Source organism: Sturnira hondurensis, unplaced genomic scaffold (assembly GCF_014824575.4).
Source record: "Sturnira hondurensis isolate 20B ecotype Veracruz unplaced genomic scaffold, ASM1482457v3 Scaffold0014854, whole genome shotgun sequence".
Taxonomy (NCBI): domain Eukaryota; kingdom Metazoa; phylum Chordata; class Mammalia; order Chiroptera; family Phyllostomidae; genus Sturnira; species Sturnira hondurensis.
In genome coordinates, this window is record NW_028087485.1 from 4204000 (window position 1) to 4226122 (window position 22123).

General features: G+C 47.0%; 1 protein-coding gene across 1 annotated transcript; it reads right to left on the reverse strand.

Annotated features, from left to right (window-relative positions):
• Positions 1-653: 653 nt before the first annotated feature.
• ADRA2A (adrenoceptor alpha 2A) lies at positions 654-4541 on the reverse strand. The gene has a single exon (XM_037063949.1). It carries the CDS (start codon positions 3442-3444, stop codon positions 2056-2058), a length of 1389 nt encoding a protein of 462 aa, XP_036919844.1. The 5' UTR covers positions 3445-4541; the 3' UTR covers positions 654-2055.
• Between the last annotated feature and the right edge of the window lie 17582 nt (positions 4542-22123).

The following is a 22123-nucleotide window of genomic DNA, read 5'->3' on the forward strand; positions in this document are numbered from 1 at the left end:
GTGTGATACACATTTTGGCGTATAGTCCATACTTCATGCATATACCATGCTTTAGGGGATATATATACACACTTTGAAGTATGTACGTGCTTTAGGGCATCCAGACACCTAGAGATATGTACACACTTTGTGTGTATTTACACACTTGGGATATAGCCCATACTCTGTGTACACAGCACACTGTGTGCGGAGACCTCACTCTGCATTCTGTGCAGCGGTAATGATGTGACCCTGGCCAGGCTCTGGGGGTGACAGTATAGACCCTGGAACCAGATAAACTTGATGCAAAGCATTTTCACCTCTTGTTAACCTTGAGCAAATCACTTGCCTTCTGGGACTCAGTTTCTTCACCTATAAAATGGGGATAATAACAGTCGCTACCTCATAGGGTTGGGGGAAGATTAAACAAAGCAAAACCTATAATGGGCTCATCATAGTGTCCAGCGCAAAAGAACCATTTGGTAAATGGTAGCTCTGTTATTGCTTGCACTTTGTAAAGGTATTTTATAACATGCACGTATTTTTTAACTTAGAGAATGTATATATAAACATACATATATATCATGTATATGATACATATCATATTTCTATATATAAAATCTCCAGATGTTCTCAGCATCTCAAAGCTTTTGGAAACGCAAATAACAGACAGGGCCTTTTAATTCATATTTATTTTACATTTGATCTGTAAACTTTTATATTAAAAAATCCATTGTCATTAGCAACATGTGCTGACATTAATTTTTCTTTAGTAAAATAAGAGCGCAGGCCTTAAAGAGTCTCTGTCTGCAGTGTGTAGAAACTCGATGTAAACACGAGGTCTCCGCCCTCCTCCGTCGACTTTGGGAATTAATTCATCGGTGACAGGATCGCAGCCAGAAAAACAGAGGTGGGGGAAGGACAACACTTCGACACGGAAGAGCTCTTGGGGCAAGAACTGTCCAGCGCGGCAGGCCCATTTGTCTTTTCCAACTGTTTACCTGGGGCAAATCGCATCAGGTTTGCCTTTTCCACACGATTTACCCTTCTCTGGGTCTAAACACAGCCGCTAAAAGATTTCCCCACAGTCAGCACTTCAGGAGACAGAGAGGCACACGTACACAGAGAATAGAAACATACACATTCTTCAAGCAGTGGCCGTGGACAAAAGAAGGGAAGGGACACCAGAAAGAGGAGGTTTTTAAAGTGAGTTGCTGGGGCGAGGGCACACGGGGGGTAATGGCTTTATACACGGGCTGATGCAGGGCAGAGAGGGTCATTACTTCTGTCTTGCTCCATCACTGCCATATTTACATAGGAAAAGGCAACTGTGCTGTTAGGCACAGGAGAAAAACAAATCTTTGTTTTTTTCTGAGGCCGGACAAATCTTTCCGGCCTCAGAAAATCTCAAAGCAGGTCCAGGCCCAAAGGGACAGTCACCAGTTGCTGGCGAAAAGGACACAGAGGGAAGTGAGGACACGTCGCGGGGAGACCGGGCCGAACCAGACACAAGGTGGCTGCCTCCAGGGCACCCCCGACGGGCAGGATTCGGACGACAGAAGCCAAGCGACCTTAGGGACCCCTCGCCCCCATCGGACAAGTACTATAAAAATAGTGCATATTTACAGTTGGGGGGGGGCGCGTGAGAGGGCGGGCTGCGCGGCCCTGAGCTTCGTTTGAAAATAGAGTTGCGGGGAAAGGAAGAGCAATTAGCCGGGGCCGGGCAACCCCTTCCCCTAACCCTCTGTGAGCCATACGCGCTGGGGCTCAGCCACTGCTCCGAACTGCTCTAGCCTCAGGGGAGGTGCGAACACCTTTAGGAAACAGCACTGATGAGGGGCGGCCCGAGAACTCCGGGAGACCACTGGGAACCCCGGAAGGCCCTAACAATAACTGGGGAGTGTGGCCCTGCCCGCCGGTCCTCTTCCCCGGTGCGCAGGAGCAGATGTTCCAAGGAGGCCGCCGGGCCACGACCCTGCCGGGAAACGCGGAGTCCGCGCGCCGGGGCTGCGTGCACGCGCCCCGGGATCCCCGTCCGCGGGGCAGGGCGGTGTCGCCGTGGGCAGCGGGCTCCGCTCACACGATCCGCTTCCTGTCCCCGCGGCAGAGGATCTTCTTGAAGGCGCGGCGGAAGTCGTGGTTGAAGATGGTGTAGATGACCGGGTTCAGCGAGCTGTTGCAGTAGCCGAACCAGAAGAAGAACTTGAAGAGCGTGCGCGGCACGGAGCAGCCGACGGCCGTGAGCGTGTAGGTGAAGAAGAAGGGAAACCAGCACACCACGAACACGCCGATGACCACGGCCAGCACGAACGTGAAGCGCTTCTCCCGGTTCTGCCGCCCGCGCCAGCGCGACGCCTTGGCGCCCCCGCCGCGCTCCTCCGCCGGCCCGGCCGCCGGCGCCCCGGGCCCGGTAGCCCCCGGCCCGCGCCGCGGCAGGCTGTCCCCGGGCTTCAGCTGGCTCTCCCGGGCCTTGCCCTTGGCCCGGGGACCGCGGTCGGACCTGCGAGGCCCCGGGGGCCGCTCCGCGTGCTCCGACGACGAGCTCTCCTCCAGGTCCAGCGCGTCGACGTCGCGCGGCCCGGCTGGTGCGGGCTCCCCGGGGGCACCGTTAAGCTGGGCGGGCAGCGGCTCGTCCTCGGCGCCCGCGGGCCCCACGCCGCGCTCGGGGCCCAGGCCGTTGGGCCTGCGCTCGGCGCCCCCCGGCGGCGCGGCGTCCGGGCCCCGGCGGCTGGGCGGCACGCGAGTGCGGCGCTTGGCGATCTGGTAGATGCGCACGTAGACCAGGATCATGATGAGGCAGGGCGCGAAGAAGGAGCCGATGCAGGACGAGATGACGTACCACTTCTGGTCGTTGATCTCGCATCTCGGCTCTGCCTGCTGCTGGTCGCCGCCGCCCTTCTTCTCGATGGAGATGAGCGGCGGGAAGGAGATGACGGCCGAGATGACCCACACGGTGACGATGATGGCCTTGATGCGGCGCGGCGTGCGCTTCAGGTTGTACTCGATGGCCTGCGTGATGGACCAGTAGCGGTCCAGGCTGATGGCGCACAGGTGCACGATGGACGAGGTGCAGAAGAGCACGTCGAGCGCCAGGTAGATCTCGCACCACGCCTTGCCGAAGTACCAGTAGCCCATGACCTCGTTGGCCAGCGAGAAAGGGATGACGAGCGTGGCCACCAGGATGTCGGCCGAGGCCAGAGACACCAGAAAGAGGTTCTGGGGTGCCTTGAGCGCGCGGCTCGTGAACACGGCGATGATGACCAGCACGTTGCCGAACACTGTGAGTAGCATGAGGAGGCCGGCCAGGCACACGAGAGTCAGGGTCACCTGCAAAGAGTATGGGGTGGCCCGTGCACCTCCCCCCGGCTCCTCCGTCCCATTCCAGGTCCCGTTGCCAGCTTCCGGCTGCAGGGAGCCCATGGGCGCAAAGCTGCCCTCGGCCAGCGGCTGCTCCTGGCGGAACATGAACGCGGGTGCCCGCTCGCCTGGGCCTGCTGCCAGCTGCCTTCCGGCCCGGAGCCCGTGGGTCCTCCTCTTCCTCCCGCACCCCGCTGGCCCCGCGGCTCCTCACATGGGGAGAAGACCACAGGGAGGTCGGGCCGGAGCTGGGAGGTCGCTAGCGGCCCATGGGCCCGGCTAACGGCGCCCTGTCTGGTCTTCGGACACCCGGAGTGGGCGCCTTCAGGCTCCCAGCTCCTGAACACAGCCAAGTTTTATTTTAAGGGGCCGGAGAGATTATGTCCAGCCGATGGGGAAAGAGATTTATTCTTCAAGAGGAGAGAACAAAAATCACTGCTGGCCTGATGACTTGGAAGGACAACAGAAAATTTAAAACACATGTATATTTCTGTCTCTCGACTCTTGAGCCTGAGCGAAGAAAGCAAGAGGTCTTACCGTGTGCGGGGCCCGCCCCCACCCCGGGAGGCAGCGGAGGGGTGCTGATGCGGGCTTGGGGTCCTAGTTTGTCTCCTTACATCCCCGAAGCGATTGCCAGCTCTCCTGCTTCCCCCAGACGCGGCGGTGCCGCCGGGGCCAGGGCTAGGGCCAGGGTGCGGACGCTGCCGCCTCTCGGAGCGCCGCGGGACTTCCAAAGTTGCGTGCCCTGCTGGGGCTGGGGGGCAGCGCGCGGAGCACGGCGGCGGCGGGGCGAGAGGTGTGGGGGCCGCATCAAGGCGTCCCCGTCCTCAGCTGGGCCGGGGCAGGTGCGCGATCCGCCCTCCAGGAGCCGCGGTCTAGGCGGAGGGTCTCTTGGGCGTCGGCCTGGCGCGCTGCTGCCGCCGAGCGCGACTGGACCCGCCAGGATCGGAGGGCAGCGTGAGTTGGGGCTGGAGCTCTGGGCTGAGGGTAGAAAATGCTGGGGGTGGCCGGGCGGCGGCGCGCCGGCGGTTGGGCGTCTGCACGGAAGCCAGAGCTGCTGCTGCTCCGCGGCTCTCACCGTGGACTGGTTTTATAGCCCCGGGATCAAGCCGGCGTTGCTGAGCAGCCGGCGTCAGCCCCCACGTGGGAAACCGACCCTCCCCCGCCCCTTGCGCCTCCCCTCCGCGGGTCCAGCGCCCGCGCCCCGCGCCCCGCGCCGGACCCGGGGGAGCGCTGCCTCCCCAGCGGGACCTGCGGTTTGGAGAAGCGGGTGTGGTGAGCGGGGGGTTTAAGGAGCGTGCCCGGGGAGTGGGGAGCGGCCCCTGCTGGGAGTTGGCAGAGCAGCTACTGGCCGGCCCGGCGGAAAGAAGCAGGCACCCGGGAAGGTCCCCATCGAGCTGGGGCCTGGAGGAAAGGGGTTGGAGATCTCGACCCGAAACTGGAAAAGCAGCCAACGACACGGGTCGTCCCTAGAGCAGTCTCTCCCTGAGCTGGGCCGCCCTCAACTGTAAGTGCTCCTGGAGGCAGGGGAGAGTGGAGTCCGGGTGAGAGAGGAAGACACCGGTTCGGATGGACCCTCTGGGGCGGAATGGTAAGCACCTCCCGGGGAGAAGCCTCCGCCAGAGTTCAGAGCTGCTCCTGGGGGTGGGTAACCACGTGTCGTCCCAGCCGCTGCGCTGTCGGCAGAACCGGAGCGGTCCGGAGTCTGGACCGCTCCCCGCCTGCGCGGTGGGGAAGGGGTCCTGCAGGTGAAGGCCTAGCGCCGCGCCTGAGCGAGCGCGCACTGACACCTGCTGGCCGCTCCTGGTCACCGCTGGGAAGGTACCCGCCAGCACCATGCGCTTTCTCCCCCCGCCCCTGCAGTCCTTCGCCTAAAGCTCCTTCTATCTCAGGACGAGTTTGGGTGGGCCCAAGCTCAGAAGAGTATTTGATATTGCACCGTCACGTTGCAGAAATCTTTCTAGAGAACACACTTTTTTATGTGTTTACCCCCTGCAGGAGCGGGGCTTTGTCTGATGAAGTCACATCAGGAAGCCCACGACTGGCACCCACCTGGACTGGCGAAACCCACGCTCCCAGCAGATCCTCCAGGCCTGGATGCCCGGCTGTGAACCGTTTTGTCCTGTTGCACCGGGAAAGCTAGACTCCACCCCCAACTCCGGTCCCAGCCTAGATGCACACACACCATCTCTTACTAAGGGGGAGGTGCTGGCCAAGAGGAGAGTGATTTTCTGTGTTCTCTCTGATGGAAATAGCACAGAGTGGGTGAATTGTTTGTTTCCCTCTGTATGCTAGATGTCCTATAATGAACTGTATTGTGCTATTTGCAGTTTTCGAGTAAACAGCAGTCAGTTTACAGGTAAGGCCCAGAAGGGGAGGGACTGTCAGCAGAAAAGAGATTAGACCTAAAGAAAAGTTCTTGTTTAAGGATCCACTGTACCAAATAGCTCATGCAGTCACCTCAGCTGGAAGTTCTGAGAACTGAACAGATCACCTCAGCCCAGCAGGTTGCAGGCTGAAGTCTGGCAGGAGGCTAAGGACTAGTAATTCAAGACCTTGGGCATCACCTTCCGCCCGAGCTGATGATAGTTACTGAGGCTGCTGCTCTTGATGTAGTCACAAAATCTAGCTACCGGACTTCCAAAGTATTTCACTCATGTCTGTATCTCCCAGTCTTTGCTGGGGAAGGGAGAGGCCGAACTCCCCTTCCTCCCTCTATTCTGAGGAATCTCTCTAAACTTCTTTTCTGAACAATCTAAAGAAGGCTGAATGGGCAGAATTTCCTCCCTCCGTTGAGTCCATCATTTGTCCTGCTCTGATCTCAGCTCCGGGTCTCCTGGCAAGGGCAGAAACTTTGCACTAGGCTTGGTTGGAGGTGCGGTTACGTTCATATTTGCATAGCAACCAGGAGCCCCAGATGTGTGAGTGTAAATGCTGAGAGAGACAAAACCCAAAGGCTGTGGCAATCGGGGGTTCACTGTGTTGTTGGTAGCTCTCAGTAGGACCGAGTGCCCGGAGGCCGGCCCTGCCGTGCTCAGTCATTAACATGCTGCTCCCTTCCTGTTTCACTTCAGGAGCAAAAGGGGAAACGAAAACAGAGACCATGGTGCTTTTCTTCCTTGAAATCTCTGCTGCTACTGTGCATGACACCTCATGTCACATTTTTTTAAAAATGCTTCCCAAACAGCCAGTTGGTTTGTTAATTCCTGGGTTTAGAGTCTTTTCTCCTGCAATGGAAACAGGCTTTTCAAGGATCGAGGCCAATGCGCAATATTGGTGTGCATCGTGCCCAAGGACATATGCAGAGTCCCCTTATAGGCAGAGGTCCTCTTGTCATACGTACCTCATTACCAAAGGCTCTGCCTCCTTAGTTTGACACACAGGGTCAGAACCTCTGAGCTCTGAAAAGCTACTGCACACAATTGTTTTTGCTAGAAGATTTAGGCTATGGTGGCCCAGCATTGAGCGGAGAGACACCCACAAGGGAGCAGCTCTTCACCGGGCCTGCACATCAACATTGCCCAGAAAGGTCCAACACACTCACCAGCACTTCGCCAGGGTGATGGTGACTCAAGCGGAGTGAATTGCGGTACGCAGCAGTGGGCGTATGCCAACAGCTCCTTGGGAGAAGCTCACAGGCACATGGCTGAAGGCTCACTGCGCTAAGCAATGCATCTCAGTGGAGGGGAGGGGGAGGGTTCACGTGATCTGGAGACGTTTGTCGGGCTAACCAGAGCCATGAAGAATGGATCCCAGATTGAGAACTGCTATCCTAGGGGGACAGCGGGACAGCTAGGAGGGTGTCACAGCCCGCTGAAGATCTGACAGGCAGAACGAACAGGGGAGAGCCCGAGTTGCCTTTCTCAGCCTGAGGAAGAGTCGGGTCTGGGCACACAAACAGAGGTCCATTATTATTTCTACTGGCAATAAAACTAAACACACACCCTGTGTGGCTCAGTTGATTGCAAAGCCATCCCATACACTGGAAGGTCACCCACCATTTTGCTCCCTGGTCAGTTCATATACTTCAGTTGTGAGTTTGATCCCCAGTCGGGGTACATAGGGGAGGCCGCCAATTAATGTTTCTGTTTCATCTTTCTCTCTCCCTCTCTCTCCCTCTTCTCCCCCTCCCTCCCCCACTCCCTCCCCCTCTCTCTAAAGCAATGGGAAAAAATGTCCTCGGGTGAGAATTAATTACATGCATACATATATACCATGTATTAGCACTGAGTCATCAGGTCCAATGCTGAGCAGTTTATATACCAAATACTTTATGTTGTTCCCGAAACAACCCTGACACTCAGCTGTCATTCCCAACGTTTGCAGGTGGGGTCACGTCTCTGAGGGACTAGGAGACTGCCCATCTAATAAGCAGCAGGGGCAGACCCAGACCCCATGTTTCCTGATTATACGCCCAGCAAGATTTCTAACTCCTTTTCTGAGGATCTCCGCCCTCTGCCACAGTGACAAAGGGGAACCAGCACAAAGGTCACCAGAAATGAGAGTGGTGACAAGCTGGCAGATCCTCCCTGCCCATTCGTGGCTCCTGGAGCAAAACAGTGTAAGACAAGATGTGGTTTTTTTTCACTCCACATACGATGCCTGGTGCGTTGGAGGGAGCACCAGACGCTGCAGTTCCCAATGGCCAGCCTGCTGGACAGCGAGCACTACACGAACTGGTTGTGCAGCCGAGACCACTGGCCTCCCAGCAGCTGGTGGGAGCAGCCACCCCCTCCTCTTTCTCCCACGGCTTAGGTGAACCCTTATTGCACCAGCTCACCTGTTCCTTCTGTACAGATTCCTTTTGATGGCCTAATAAGAGGAAAGGACTGTCCTGTCTGCCTTTGTATTCCCAGAGCATACCTGAACCAAGTTTATTAAAACCTGGAACTATATCTGCAATGAAAGAGTCAGGCAAAATGGCACCAACATGCAACCTGACTTTATTATCTAAAATGAGTGAGGAACTGGGTAGTGTTTGTATTGTTTACTTTTGGTTTGGGTTTTTTTGTTTGTTTGTTTTTTTCTTTGAAGACTTGACTAAGAAAAAACTACATGCCCCATCAGCTTGGACTCCCTGGCTGTGATAGAACCCTCACGCACAGTAGCTCAGACACACCCACGCTCACAGACCTTAAACACACACTCCCCCATCTGAACACCATGACCACGTGAGAAACAATGTTCACACAGCCACCCATGCCCCACACGCAGCCGGAAGCAAATATCTGTCAAGTAGCTGTGCCCGGGGCGGGAGGCGGTCACCAAGAAACACATCTATTGCTTCCTTTGAGCCCTGATTTCATTCCTCCACTTTCTTGCGCCTGAGCTGGAGCCCTTGGAATCCCATTGTTACTGGATGTGGAGTTAAGCCAAAAAGAAGAGTGTGGACTCCGAGACTGTTGTCGTAGGAACTGCTTTATCTTCCACCAGCCGTGCTTCTCATCTCTGACTGCCCAACCAATCCTGCCGTTCTCACAGAGACGAGCGAGAAGTCCTGCCACCCCCTTCGTCAAGGAGATTCTAAAGTGCCAGCCCTTCCTGCCCCGGCCTGAGAGAAAGATTAGGCCAGGTGTTTTCCGTATCTGGCCAAGGCCAGATGACAGCGGTCCGTGCCAGCATCCTCTTGACCTTCAGGATGCCAAGAAAGGCCGGGCACCCCTCTGGCTCTTTGCTGCAGCCCAACCCTGAAGGACATGTTTGTGTCTCCACTAAACCAGGACTATTGAGGGCTGTGCACACACACACACCTTACCATCACCTCCTTTGGTCCTCCAGGGTGGTCCTCACAGTTCAGTATCCCTTCCCCCCAAATCCAGGGGAAGTATCTTGCCTGCGGTGTCCAGCAGCATAATAAGGAAAAGCCTGGCTTGAAACAGCTGTGGTGAGCGATGGCTGTTTGTTCTCAGGAAAACAGGTGAGCCGGGTCCACTGGCCCTTGGATGTAAAGGAGCTAACTGTCACCAACATTAACTAATAACTCTTAAACCAACATCCCGTTAATCTAATTAGGTCAGGTGACTCACCCTTCCCATTTACTCAAGGAAACCAAGGAGACGTGGTGCCTGAAACGCACACACTCTCTCACAAACAGCATTTAAGAGGGGGTCTGCTATCACTGCTCCCTAGAAATGATTTTCTTCCGTCGTCCTTAGTTAATGGCAAAAGTACACACTCTTCCTTCCTCAAGGGTCCCCTGCCCAGGAGGCATTAGAACGAAGTCATTAGGGATCTGGGCTTTGGAATAAAATAGACCTGGGTTCTGGTGCTCATTCGGTCCCTTAAAGACTATGAATTCACTTTCTGGACTTCAGTTTCTTCATATGGACATGGGGACAAACTGTCCCCACCTCATGCACACCCTTAAACGAAGATTAAGTGAGCGAATACATGGAAAATGCAGAACACAGTGTTGGGCATTTCATAGGTGCTCATTATGCATTAGGCATATTTGTTTATTTGGCAACACTTTCTCCTTGATTAATTTGAATTTTCCTCAGACATGCACATAGATTCTAAAATTGCTCTATTAAAGTTCGACAGCTAATACATTAGCATGAGAAATACCAGTTGAAAACAAAATGAAAGTGGGAAAACACGACTTTAACAGGCATTTATTATTTTGTGAACAGCAGAGAAGGCGGGGTGGAAGTCAAAGGTTTTTGAATTGTTCATAACAAGGACACGCATGCAGTTCCTTACATTGCTAGCTACCAAAGAAGAGGCACAAAATCAGTGAAGTTCAGGGAACCAAGAAAATGGCACTTAATAGGAGATGCCTCCCACCAAGCTCATTAAGAACTCAAGTTGGTGAGAGACGAAAACTGGGCACTACCTTCTTTGGGTACTTTGAAAGCGGGATTTACGTCTGTCTGTTGATTTGGAGTCAGATGTGGGCCAGACTGGAGGAGTAGAAAGAGTGAGGGGAAAAAAGAGTCCACAGGATGGCGAAGCTGGTGGAACTTCAGGTAAATCTGGTAAACAGGGCGATGCTGTTTCGGGAGGCCTGTTCCCCGCCCCCCACCCCACCCCCCCATAGAAAGCCCAACTTAAACTGGCTAAAACAGAACGAAACAAATGGATGAATTCACATAAACAAAAACCAGTTCAAGCCAGGGGCAGAGTTGTCTTTGGGCAAGGCTGATGCTGTGGTGTACACGCTCTCCCTAAAGGCCTGGTTTCTTTTCATCTCTCTTTACCAGTGGAGGAAAGGCGACTGAGCAAACGCACAGCCAGCAACAGATGCGAGGCACCGGTGGAGTCCCTGCTGCCTCGGTTTTTCCCAGCACTCCAGATTCCAGACTTCATTGCTATGAAGCTGAGCGAGACCTCTCGTTTTTATTGTCAGATTCCCTAAGATTCCAGAACCCACAGAACTACTTCCCCTTTTCACTTCAGTCTGTGGGGGTAAGTTTCTCCTCTGTGGAAACAGAATGCTTGACCAAAATGAATGTTAGAGCTGTAACTTCACAAAAACTACTTATTGATGACCTGCAGTGAGCCAGACTGAGTGCTAGACACTGATGTGAAGAATCACCAAGACTTCCTGCTGCTTGGGAAGTAAGTCTCTGAGAGGGGTCCTTTGTTCATTGACCTTATGGATGCTCAAAGTTTTAAATAAAATAATTGAGCTTTTTAAAGAACACCGAGTTCTTCCAGTGATGACGGCATCCCTGGTCCAGGCGCTAAAGCATTCCTTTATCCAGCCATGAGAAATAAAAGATGCATTTTAAAAGGTACACCCCTTCTCAGCATCAAACAAGGAGTAGCCCTGCCATCGCTCCTCTCATCGATTACACCTAAAACATCTGGAAAAAAAATTTGAAGAGTAACTACTTGAATAGTAAACAGTAGCAGATTTCTAGTTTGATTCCATTATGGTCTGAGAACATATTTGTATGATTTCTATTCTTTTCTCTTTTTTTCCCATTACCATTTATCCCCCCTCTTCCACCCCCACCTGTCTCCCATTCCTGGATTTTTACTCTTTGAAATTTGTGTATAGGCATGTTTTATGACCCAGAATGTGGTCTATTTTGGCGATTGTTCTGTGTGAGCTTGCGAAGAGAGTACGCATTCTGCTGAAAGTAGTCCACAGGTGTCAGATCCAGCCGACGGTTGGTGGTATTAGGTCCAACTACGCTCACTCGCTCTCTGACTGCTGGGTCTGCCCACTACAGACAGAGGAGTATTGACATTTCTGGACGTAAATGTGCATTGATTTCCCTATAGTCAGTTTGCACCTCACATATTTTGGTGGTCTGTTTGGCACCTACACATTAGGAATCATGTCTTTTTAGAGACATGATCTCTTTAAAATGTTGCAATGCTCCTTTATCTTAGTTCTCCTTGCTCTAGTTTATCTTCAATTAATACAGCTACTCCAACATTGATTAGTGTCAGCGTGGTATATCTTTCTCCATCCTTTTGTTTTTAATCTATATGTCTTTATATTTAATGTTTCTTCTAGGCAACATATGGCCTTTACCTACTGTGTCTATCTCAATTGGTACTTAGTGATAATTAATATCGTTGGATCCGGATCTAGCTTCTATATATAAATTTTGCTTTTTTGTCTTCCGTACTTTTCTTGCCTTCTGTGCTTTGAATTGAGTATATTATATAACTTTGTTTTCTCTCCTCTCTTAACACATTAAGGGTACTCTTTAACTTTTGTTAATGGGTGCCCTAGAGTTTGCAATATATAAGTAATCCAAGTCCACTTTCAAATAACCGTTACATCACTTCATGGGTAGGGTGAGTACTTCATAGTAGAGTTTGCAATTCCTCGCCCATCCCTTGTAACACTGCTGCCATTTATTTCACTTATAATCTATAATCACCAAATACATCATCACTATTGTGAAGAATTTCTCTGTTAGATCAGTTAAATATAAGAAAAATGCTTTTATTTTACTTTCATTTATTCCTTAATGATCTTCCTTTATGTACAGTGGAATAACATCCTGACCAATATAATCTTCCTTCTCACTTTGGAAATTTTTAGGAATTCTTAGAAGGCAGGGCAGGTCCCCTGGTGGCAAATTCCCTAAATTTTAACTCGTGGGATAAGGCATTTCTCCGTTTAAACAAGAATTTCATAGGGTACAGAGCTCTCGGTTGGTGGGTTTCTCTCAACACAAAATATTTTACTTTTTGCATTCTTTCAAAAACAAGTCTGATATAATTCTTCTCCTCGCTTCCCACAGGTCCAGTGTTTCTCCTTCTTGCTTCCCTCGGGATTTTAAAAATCTTTTTAATATCTTTCCTTTCTGCCATTTGGATACATGCCTCGGTGTACATTTGCTCATGGGCCTCCGCTCTGGTGGCTCTGACTCCCGGTGTCTGCCTCTCTCCCCAATTTGGGGGGCAGCAGTGCGCCTCGTCGCCTCAAGTCTCTGACAAGTAGTCCATGTGCTTTCTTCGAACTCGAAAGTCACCAATCCTTGACTTTGTCCAAAACAAAAATTCCATCACTCACCTGTAGTCACCAAGATTACACAAAAATAGCAGCAGTTACATATATAAATTATACATTATAGACTTTATAGATTTAAGTCTAGCATTTAGTTTGTGGCTTGTATCTTGCATTTGGTTTAAGTGGATTAGAAGGAAAGATGTGTAGAATTCAATCTAAATTGTTCAGATTTGTGTCCAATTTGTAGATTCTTAGTGGACGAAAATTTGTTTGATTTGGCTTCACCCAGTTAACCTGTTTTCATGAAGGCTCCACCTACTAGGCTTTTACCTGGTTCATGGATTTCAATCAGCGGTAAACGATGGGGTTCGGATGGGGAGGCAACACAGTGAGTGGAGTAGCAAGAATACTGACTAAGGAGTCAGAAGACCCAGACTCGAATTCATTGTTGACACGATACCACGTTGGTGTATTAACTCACTCGGTTATCCTGGATATTCCCTCGTCTTGAAAAGCGCTAATGAAGTCAGCTTTACATAAAAATCCAAGGGCATAGCCAGGGAAAATGAAATTAGCTTAGTCACTTAAAATAATACACAACTGATCCTTAAAAAAAAAACACCTAAATATAACCCAAACCAAGAAGTGTGAAAAAAAAGATTACCAAGGTTGTCAAGTTTTTAAAGGTTCCAAAATAACCTGAGTCCTTAACAATCCCCAATAAAATGTAGTGTTGGGAACCAACCACCTCCCATGGCTAAGTGAGCGGCCTCCAGAATGCAGGTCACAGGAGACAAAGCTTGTCTCTGGCAGCAAGCGCTGCCTCTGCTTCTTCCCCTGCCCCCAAAGCTTGGTCGATGTCCATGGCAGGTAGGACCCCTCGGAGAGGGGCAGCCTAAGCCAGACACGATCACTTGGGAGGCCATGATGGAAGGACTTGAGGGGTTGTGACAAAGAGGGAGTAATGGACCCTCGTCCCCCAGCTATTGTGACCTAGCCCGAGTCCCCTTTTCTGTGTGGGAGAAGCGCTTCCTGGTTCTAACCCACTTAAGCCTAAAATCCTATAATGGGGAGGTGGTGCAGCTCCTTGCCTTGCTAGAGTGGGTTCCCAGTGATCAAACCTAAGAATACGTAAACTCCTGTGAAACCTGCTTTGTTTAGGATGCTCTCATTTAAATGATAAGGGTCCAAGCAAGAATTTTGTTCCTCAAAGCTCTATGGCTCTTTAGCGCTCTGACCCTGACTGAGAATAAGCCCTCATACTTCTTCTAATGCTATCTATTGTTTGATCCTTACCTGTGTTCTTGTACAAACAATCCCAATAAAAGCCTCTTGAGGAAGGGGCTCTGGGCTTCCCTTTTGAGGGATCGGCCACCTTTCCTCCCCAAGCAGGTCATGTCTTGGTAGTTTCACTTTCATCCGTGGCAGATGGGGGCGGGAGGGGGGAGCTGGGGGAGGACTTTCGGGAACAGTCGTCCCCACAGTATAGCCCATACCAAGTTCAGAGACCAAAACTTCAAATGTTTTAAAATTTACTCCTGAACCAAATAATAGTACATAAAAGTTATTAGGTAACTACCAAGGCTCTTGGGTATCAACAGACTCTTGAACTTTGAACCTGGAAGAATAATTTGTATATGTTAGAATTGTGTACTTTTTTTTAAAGCTGTTATTTACTACATGGTATTCAACTGTGTTTGAAAAGCTGGAGAAATGTCATCTCCGAGAAGAGCGTGCACAGGTGAAAACAGTAAACCTCATTACTCGGACACCCGCAATGATGCCTAATGAATGCAGTAAGACTTCTGCCCTGGGAGAGTAACAGGACTAGTTATTACTGTACAAAAGCAGAAAACTAGAAACATTTTGCTTTTAGTTTTCATCTGCAACCCGAGTACATAGGAGTCACTTAGGAGAATTCTTGACTGTACAGCATTTTTTTTTGATCGAAGGACAAAATGGGTAGATTACTTGCATCTAAGCTGATGTTCACAGAAAAACATTACCAACGTTTTAAAAAAAGAAACTGGTAATCATTCTAAACCCAGGTGCATCCATAACTCTTCACGTTGATCCTTTATTCTCCATAAACGAAAGTCTGCCAGTACTTCTTTAAAAGGCAACCAACACTTTCAACTGCCTCAGGATGGCCATTATTCAAAGCAGTAACAGGAGGTGCTTGGGAGGGTAGCCAAATTGAACTCTGAACGAAATCAGCTATTCTTCACTTTTTAGAAGTAGATTACTCAAATAGGTGTGAAGTTCATTGGACTGTGACCTCCTCAATAGCAAAAAATCGTCTATAATGTGATTGACTATATAGTATATATTTAAGATATATGATAAACACTATAGTGTGTGTTTGGCTATATAAAAGTTAAGATACATGAAAAAAAGTTAAGATACATGATAAACATTATTTTGCACTAAGTAGTGCTAGTTAAAATATGTATTATCCATAATAAATAAAATTCAGAAAATACAATGAATTTTGTCTATCCCAAATCAAGAAAGACAGGAACTTCTTTACAAACCAATCACACTGCCTGACTTAAAACACAAAACTCATCATTATGGTTTGACTATCTTTCTCTCATACTCATATATTCATAAATATGTAGTCACATAAACATATTATATTTACACTTCAGAAAATAAAAGGCTAATTCCAAGCATTTTGAATGCTACTTCAGTCATACCAAATTTGGACATTTAGATGCTTAAACACTGTGCATTCCAACTCTCTAAGATATAAATAAATTAAAACTAGGTTTTCTAACTAGTTTTCAAAGTTACCGATAAAAAGCGAAAAAAAAATCCAAGCATTTATTCTTATCCCTAATCTCAACAGGAAAACTTAAAGTAAGTATACACGTAGTCTGTCTGGAAAACATCCAGACATTGTTAATATAAGGAGAATGGTTTGTACAACCTTGATGTAACCTGGCAGCCAAGGAGAGTGAACAGTGCGTATCTGTGAACAATGGCTGCTTCACTGTACTAGTTAGTGGGTGTGGTAGGTGCCACTGAATGAGCATGTGTAGTCTGTGGCCGTCACATTGAAGATGACTGAGCAGTACAGCAACGAATCTGCATCAAATTTTGCGTTAAGCTTGAACACTCCTCCTCAGAAACTATTCGGATGGTTCAGAAGGCCACAGCTATGGGCAACTGGTGATTGGCAGCTTCATCACAACTGCCCACTCACGCATCACATCTGGTGCAATTTTTTGGTGAAACATCAAATCACCCAGGTTACTCAGCCCCACTACAGCCCAGATTTGGTGCCCTGTGACTTACGGCTTTTCCCAAAACTAAAATCACCTTTGAAAGGGAAGAGATATCAGAGCATCGATGAGATTCAGGAAAACACGACAGGGCTGCTGATGGCGACTGGGAGAACTGTGTGAGGTCCCAGGGCACCTACTTTGAAGGGGACTGAGGCATCATTGTCCTATGTACAATGTTTCCTGTGTCTTGTATCTTCTTCAATAAATGTCTCTTTTTCATAGTACATGGCTGGTTACTGTCTGGATAGCCCTCGTATTCAACTAGAGGGTATCTTTATAAAGATTTGGAATTCACACTGCCTAACCTGAAGGTAATATTTATAATACATACTAATCTTCCATTAGATGCTGTTGCCCTTGTAATTTGAAGGAGAAATTATTAACCAATTTTTTTTAAATTTCAGTAAAAAAACAGTAGTATGAGCTGATAGCTTAATAACAAGTCATTCAAGAGTCAATCATCTAATCACTTAAATTTAATCTAAATATTTTATAATGGGCCCTGGCTGGTATAGCTCAGTGGATTGAGCGGGGGCCTGCAAACTACACAATTGCAGTTTGATTCCCAGTCAGGGCACATGCCTCGGTTGCAGGCCAGTTCCCAGCAGGGGACCGACGCATGAGAGGCAACCATACATTGATACTACTCTCTCTCCTTCCCTTCCCCTCTAAAGATAAATTTTTAACAAAAAAATTAAAATTTATTTTATAATGGTATTCTTCTCAAGTCAGAATGTTTGTACCCCTCCCAAATACAGACATTTTCTTCCTAGACCTCATTTTTGCTAACAGGGCTAAGGCATGAAAATCTAATTCTCCAGCTACACCAGTTAAGCTACTGTCCTTCAAAGATGAGTTCAAATCAAGTGCACAGACTTAGCCAGTTATATCAAATCTGACATATAAGATTAACTACAGACTTCCGGCCAAGATGCAGGTGTAGGTAGACACACTGTGCCTGCTTGCACAACTGAAATAAGGTCAACAAAAATTTAGAAACAAAATAACAACCAGAACTGACAGAAAATTGAACTGTATAAAAGATGAACTGCCAAGGAGCTGAAGTAGATGCATTCATCCAGACCAGAAGGTGGAGCAGAGTCGGGCAGCCAAGCAGAAAGGGGTCACAGCACAGGAAGTGGTGACACCAGGCATGCAAGGCACCCCGGGAACACAAGACGCAGCAGGCATACCCTGGGTGTGCAGGTGGTGGCTGGCAGACCCCAGGCATGGGGTAGCAGCAGCAGACCCAGTGAGGTGGCGATTGAGAAGCAGGGCACCATGCGCAAGGCGGCTGGCTGACCTGACAGCGGTCCCACATTTGCACGCAGATAACTAGAGAGCAAGACAAACCGCGCAACCCAGGGTCCTAGCACCGGGAAATAAAGCCTCAAAACACTGAATGAAAATACCTGTGGGGGTTGAAGCGCAGGGAGAGACTCCCAGCCTCACAGGAGAGTTTGTTGAAGAGACCCATAGGGTCCTAGAATGCACACGAGCCCACCCACATGGGAATCAGCACCTGAAGGGCCCAGTTTGCTTGGGAGAAATGGCGGAAGGGACTGAGGTCAGACAGAGAGCAGAGTGTGGGCCATTATTCCCTCTTGGACCCTGCCCCCGCATACAGCATCACAACCCAGCAACACCTAAGGCTCTGCCCCTTACTATAAAACAGGCATGACAAAACAAACAAACAAAAAAAAAACAGCCAAAAAGGAAGAACAGATCAAAGCTCCAGAAATAATACAGTTAAGCAACCAAGAGACAGCCAACCTATCAGATGCACAGTTCAAAGCACTGGTGATCAGGATGCTCACAGAACTGGTTGACTTTGGTCACACATTAGATGAACAAATGAAGGCTACATTAAGTGTAATGAAAGAAAATGCACAGGGAACCAATAGCGATGGGAAGAAAACTGGGACTCAAATCCATGGAGTGGACCAGAAGGAAGAAAGAAACAACCAAATAGAAAAGAAGAAAGAAACAAGAATTCAAAAAATTAGGAGAGGCTTAGGAACCTCCAAGGACATCTTGAACTGTTCCAATATCTGAATCATAGGGGTATCAGAAAGGGAAGAGGAACAGCAACAAGTGGAAAAGTGATTTGAATAAATAATAAAGGAAACTCCCCCAATCTGGCAAAGGAAATAGACTTCCAGGAAGTCCAAGAAGCTTGGAGAGTCCCAAAGAAGTTCGACCCAAGAAGGAACACACCAAGGCACATCATAATTATATTACCTAAGATGAAAGATAAAGGAGAGAATCTTACAAGCAGCAAGAGATAAGGAGACAGTTACCTACAAAGGACTTCCCTTCAGACTGTCAGCTGATTTCTCCAAAGAGACCTTACAAGCAAGAAGGGGTGGAATGAAGTATTCCAAGTCATGAAAGGCAAGGACCTACATCCAAGATTATTCTATCCAGCAAAGCTTTCATTTAGAATGGAAGGGCAGATAAAGTGCTTCTCAGATAAGGTCAAGTTCAAGGAGTTCATCATCACCAAGCCCTTATTTTATGAAATGTTAAAGGGATTTATCTAAGAAAAAGAAGAAACATGTACAGCAAAATGACAGCAAACTCACAATTATTAACAACCACACCTAAAACAAAAACAAAAGCAAACAACTAGAACGGGAACAGAACCACAGAAATGAAGATCACATGGAGGAATAGCAACAGGGGGATGGGAGGAGAAGGGGAAAAGGTACAGAGAATAAGTAGCATAGATGGATGGTAGGTAGAAAATAGACAGGGAGAGGGCAGGAATACTATGGGAAATACAGAATCTAAAGAACTTGTGACACATGGACATGAACGAAAGGGGGGAATGGTGAGGGAGGGGTGTGCAGGGTGGAGGGGAGTGAAGGGGAAATGGGACAACTGTAATAGCATAATCAATAAAATATATTTTAAGATTAACTACACAGTTAAATACCAAAAAGGGAAAAAGACCACCATAAATCAGCTGAATAATGAGAATATACAAAAGTTTTTTCTAAAGAATATATTTAAGTTTTTTTAAATGAAGAAAAATTGGTTCTATCTTTAGGTGACAATTCTAGAGATACGATTTAAGAAACTCAAATTTAAGTAAGAATATAATTAATCATATAAGAATTATTGGAAAGACCATAAGAGCTACCTCTAACAACCCCCATCTGGCAACCTCCACCCAATTCTTTGTGGAAATTAAATTGCACACAGGCCCAACTGGAGCAAACACTTGGTGTAACCTCTATCCTAGTTTCAGGACTGAAAACTAATGACAAAGAAAGAGTAGCTATAAACTAGGATCATTGCCCAACACATGGTTTTGATGACAGATGTTTTGTATCTACACCAATGTAATAGTTACCAGCCACATATGGTTACTGAGAAATTGATGTGATTAGTGCAACTGAGAAATTACATTTTTATGTAACTGTAATCTGAATCTTAAAAGCCACACGTGGCTAGTTAGTGGCAATAATTTTTCATAGGGCAGATCCAAGACAAATAGGTGACATAGGTGTGGAAAATGATATTGAAGCNAGTTTCAGGGCTGAAAACTAATGACAAAGAAAGAGTAGCTATAAACTAGGATCATTGCCCAACACATGGTTTTGATGACAGATGTTTTGTATCTACACCAATGTAATAGTTACCAGCCACATATGGTTACTGAGAAATTGATGTGATTAGTGCAACTGAGAAATTACATTTTTATGTAACTGTAATCTGAATTTTAAAAGCCACACGTGGCTAGTTAGTGGCAATAATTTTTCATAGGGCAGATCCAAGACAAATAGGTGACATAGGTGTGGAAAATAAAATGATATTGAAGCAGAATATACTGTTAGAAAAACTGAACTCATTGAAATTGGCTAGTCTATTTATCAAGTATATTTCTTGTTTCCTTTCCACATCAACCTCCACAAATTAAATGTTGATCAGGATTCCACACTAGAAGATTCCATCCTTTTCTCGGTAGAAAATTGTTGCTTCAATTGTAATCTATATGCTGGATCGTGTTTCCCAGTCACTTGACATCTCCAAGGGACATCTTGCAGTCACTAGAACACACCCTCTCCACACCCAAAGCCAAAGAACCCGGTCCTGCTGTAAATTTCCAGTTTAGCAAATACACCCAGAGGCTTAAGCCATAATTTTGGGAGTAACCTTTGATTCTCTAACTCACCTTTTCCAATCAGCCACGAGGTCTTACTAATACTTCTTCGTAAGGCTGCCCTGAATGTGTATTTCCTCCCATCCCCATTGATAAAATCCCAATCAAAGCCAGTTACCTTCACCTGGATTACTCCAACAGGCTCCCTGGCTGCTTGAGCTCTACTTTTGATTTCCTTCAACACATTCTTCTCAAGGTTGACATTGAGTTTTTAAAAATACATATCAAATATTAAAAGATGAAAATTAATCAAGTTGTGCATAGGACTCCTATCTGTTACCTTCCCTGATAAGTTTTCTGCAGCCAATTAAATAGTTCCCACTGGATGAGTTCTTTTATAGTTTTTGTTCTCATGAAACAATTATAAACACCAATAATGTTATTAGTATCACAACTTTTTTCTTGGAATCCTGCACCTAATTTCCACCTTTTGTTATCACTACATATTAAACAACAGAGAGAATGTATGAAGTTACAAAACGCAAAAAGCATTTTCTTCACGAAGGCTAAAATAAAAGAGTGGGCTCTAATAACTTAATGTCTCCATTACAGATCAGCCTTCATTACAGAATATATTCATTATGTATTCTAATAGTTTAACGCCCGCCCACCAAGCCATAGTTCTGGACTTCATAAACAGAAAATAGAAAAAATGTGACTACACTGAAGGTCACTACTGACCATGTGTTTTGTCGTGTCTTTTGTGCACTTTTTGCACACCTCCTGCACGACGTTTGCCGTTGTCAAGTTTTCCATATTAACTGATAGTGAAGAGTCATTGCTCTTAGTTCCGTATTTTTGTGGTTCAATGACATGGCAAAGATTTCATGTTCGATGTCAGTTACTTATAGCATTGGAAAATTCTTTAAAAGTGTCAACGGCAAAACATTTACAAATACGTTATTTACACTGAATACCTTACTACAGAATGACTAAAAAAGAACGATAATTTTTATATAGCCAAAATAACCATTCAAGTTAAAAGCACATTTTCTGAAGGCCGTTTATATCCATTAGCCTTGAATCACATGACCCCAAATAGCCAAGTACGTACCACAGCACAAAACCTGTTAAACATCAGTGGAAGTTTGATCTTCACTAAGAGAAAAGTCAAAACTGTTACATAGTTTTAAAATATTATTGTTTCTACAGAGTTCAAGCTGTGCCTTGTGAACTGTGTGCTGTGCAAATTACCGTGTAGCTAATTAAAAACAAGTTTTATCATGCAAATGAAAATATAATCAAAGGACACTATTCATCAAATACTTTGTTACATTATTTGGCCATTACAACATTCTGAACTCTGATAAAATGATTTCTGAGGTAAGAAAACCACTGAATGAGGAAAAATTACACATTAGTATACTATTCTATTACAAACAAATATTAAGCAGTGTGAGCCAGACACATTCCATCTGGTGGCTGACACCAGGTTTTAGGTGCTAGCTAGATGAATAGACTTACTAAAGGATAATTTTTACAAAATCATGAAAAGAAAATGGTATTAACAACTAATGTGAATGCTATTTGTATATAAGCCTGATCAGGCCAGGGGAAGGTTAAATTCTCCATGTAAAAAGTACCAGGAATGATAAAAAGTAAATTATATAACATACAAAATATGAATAATGGTCACTGATGAAGTACCTAAGACTCTAACTAGGCTTTCCAAGTAAGATAATTTTTTCACAGTGCCTGTATCATATAAATACAGGTACTATGCATGCATATGTACCTGTATTTAAATGCATATAATGTCACTTAAATATTATTCATTCATTATTAGGATTGTTAGGCTGGGGCTCTTGTAATCTGCATGAGGATGAAATCTCCCTGTTATCAGCCCACTAGCACCACTGTGCAGTTGAGGGAGGAAATGGCCCTTCCTTCAGACTCTTCCATCTTGAAGAA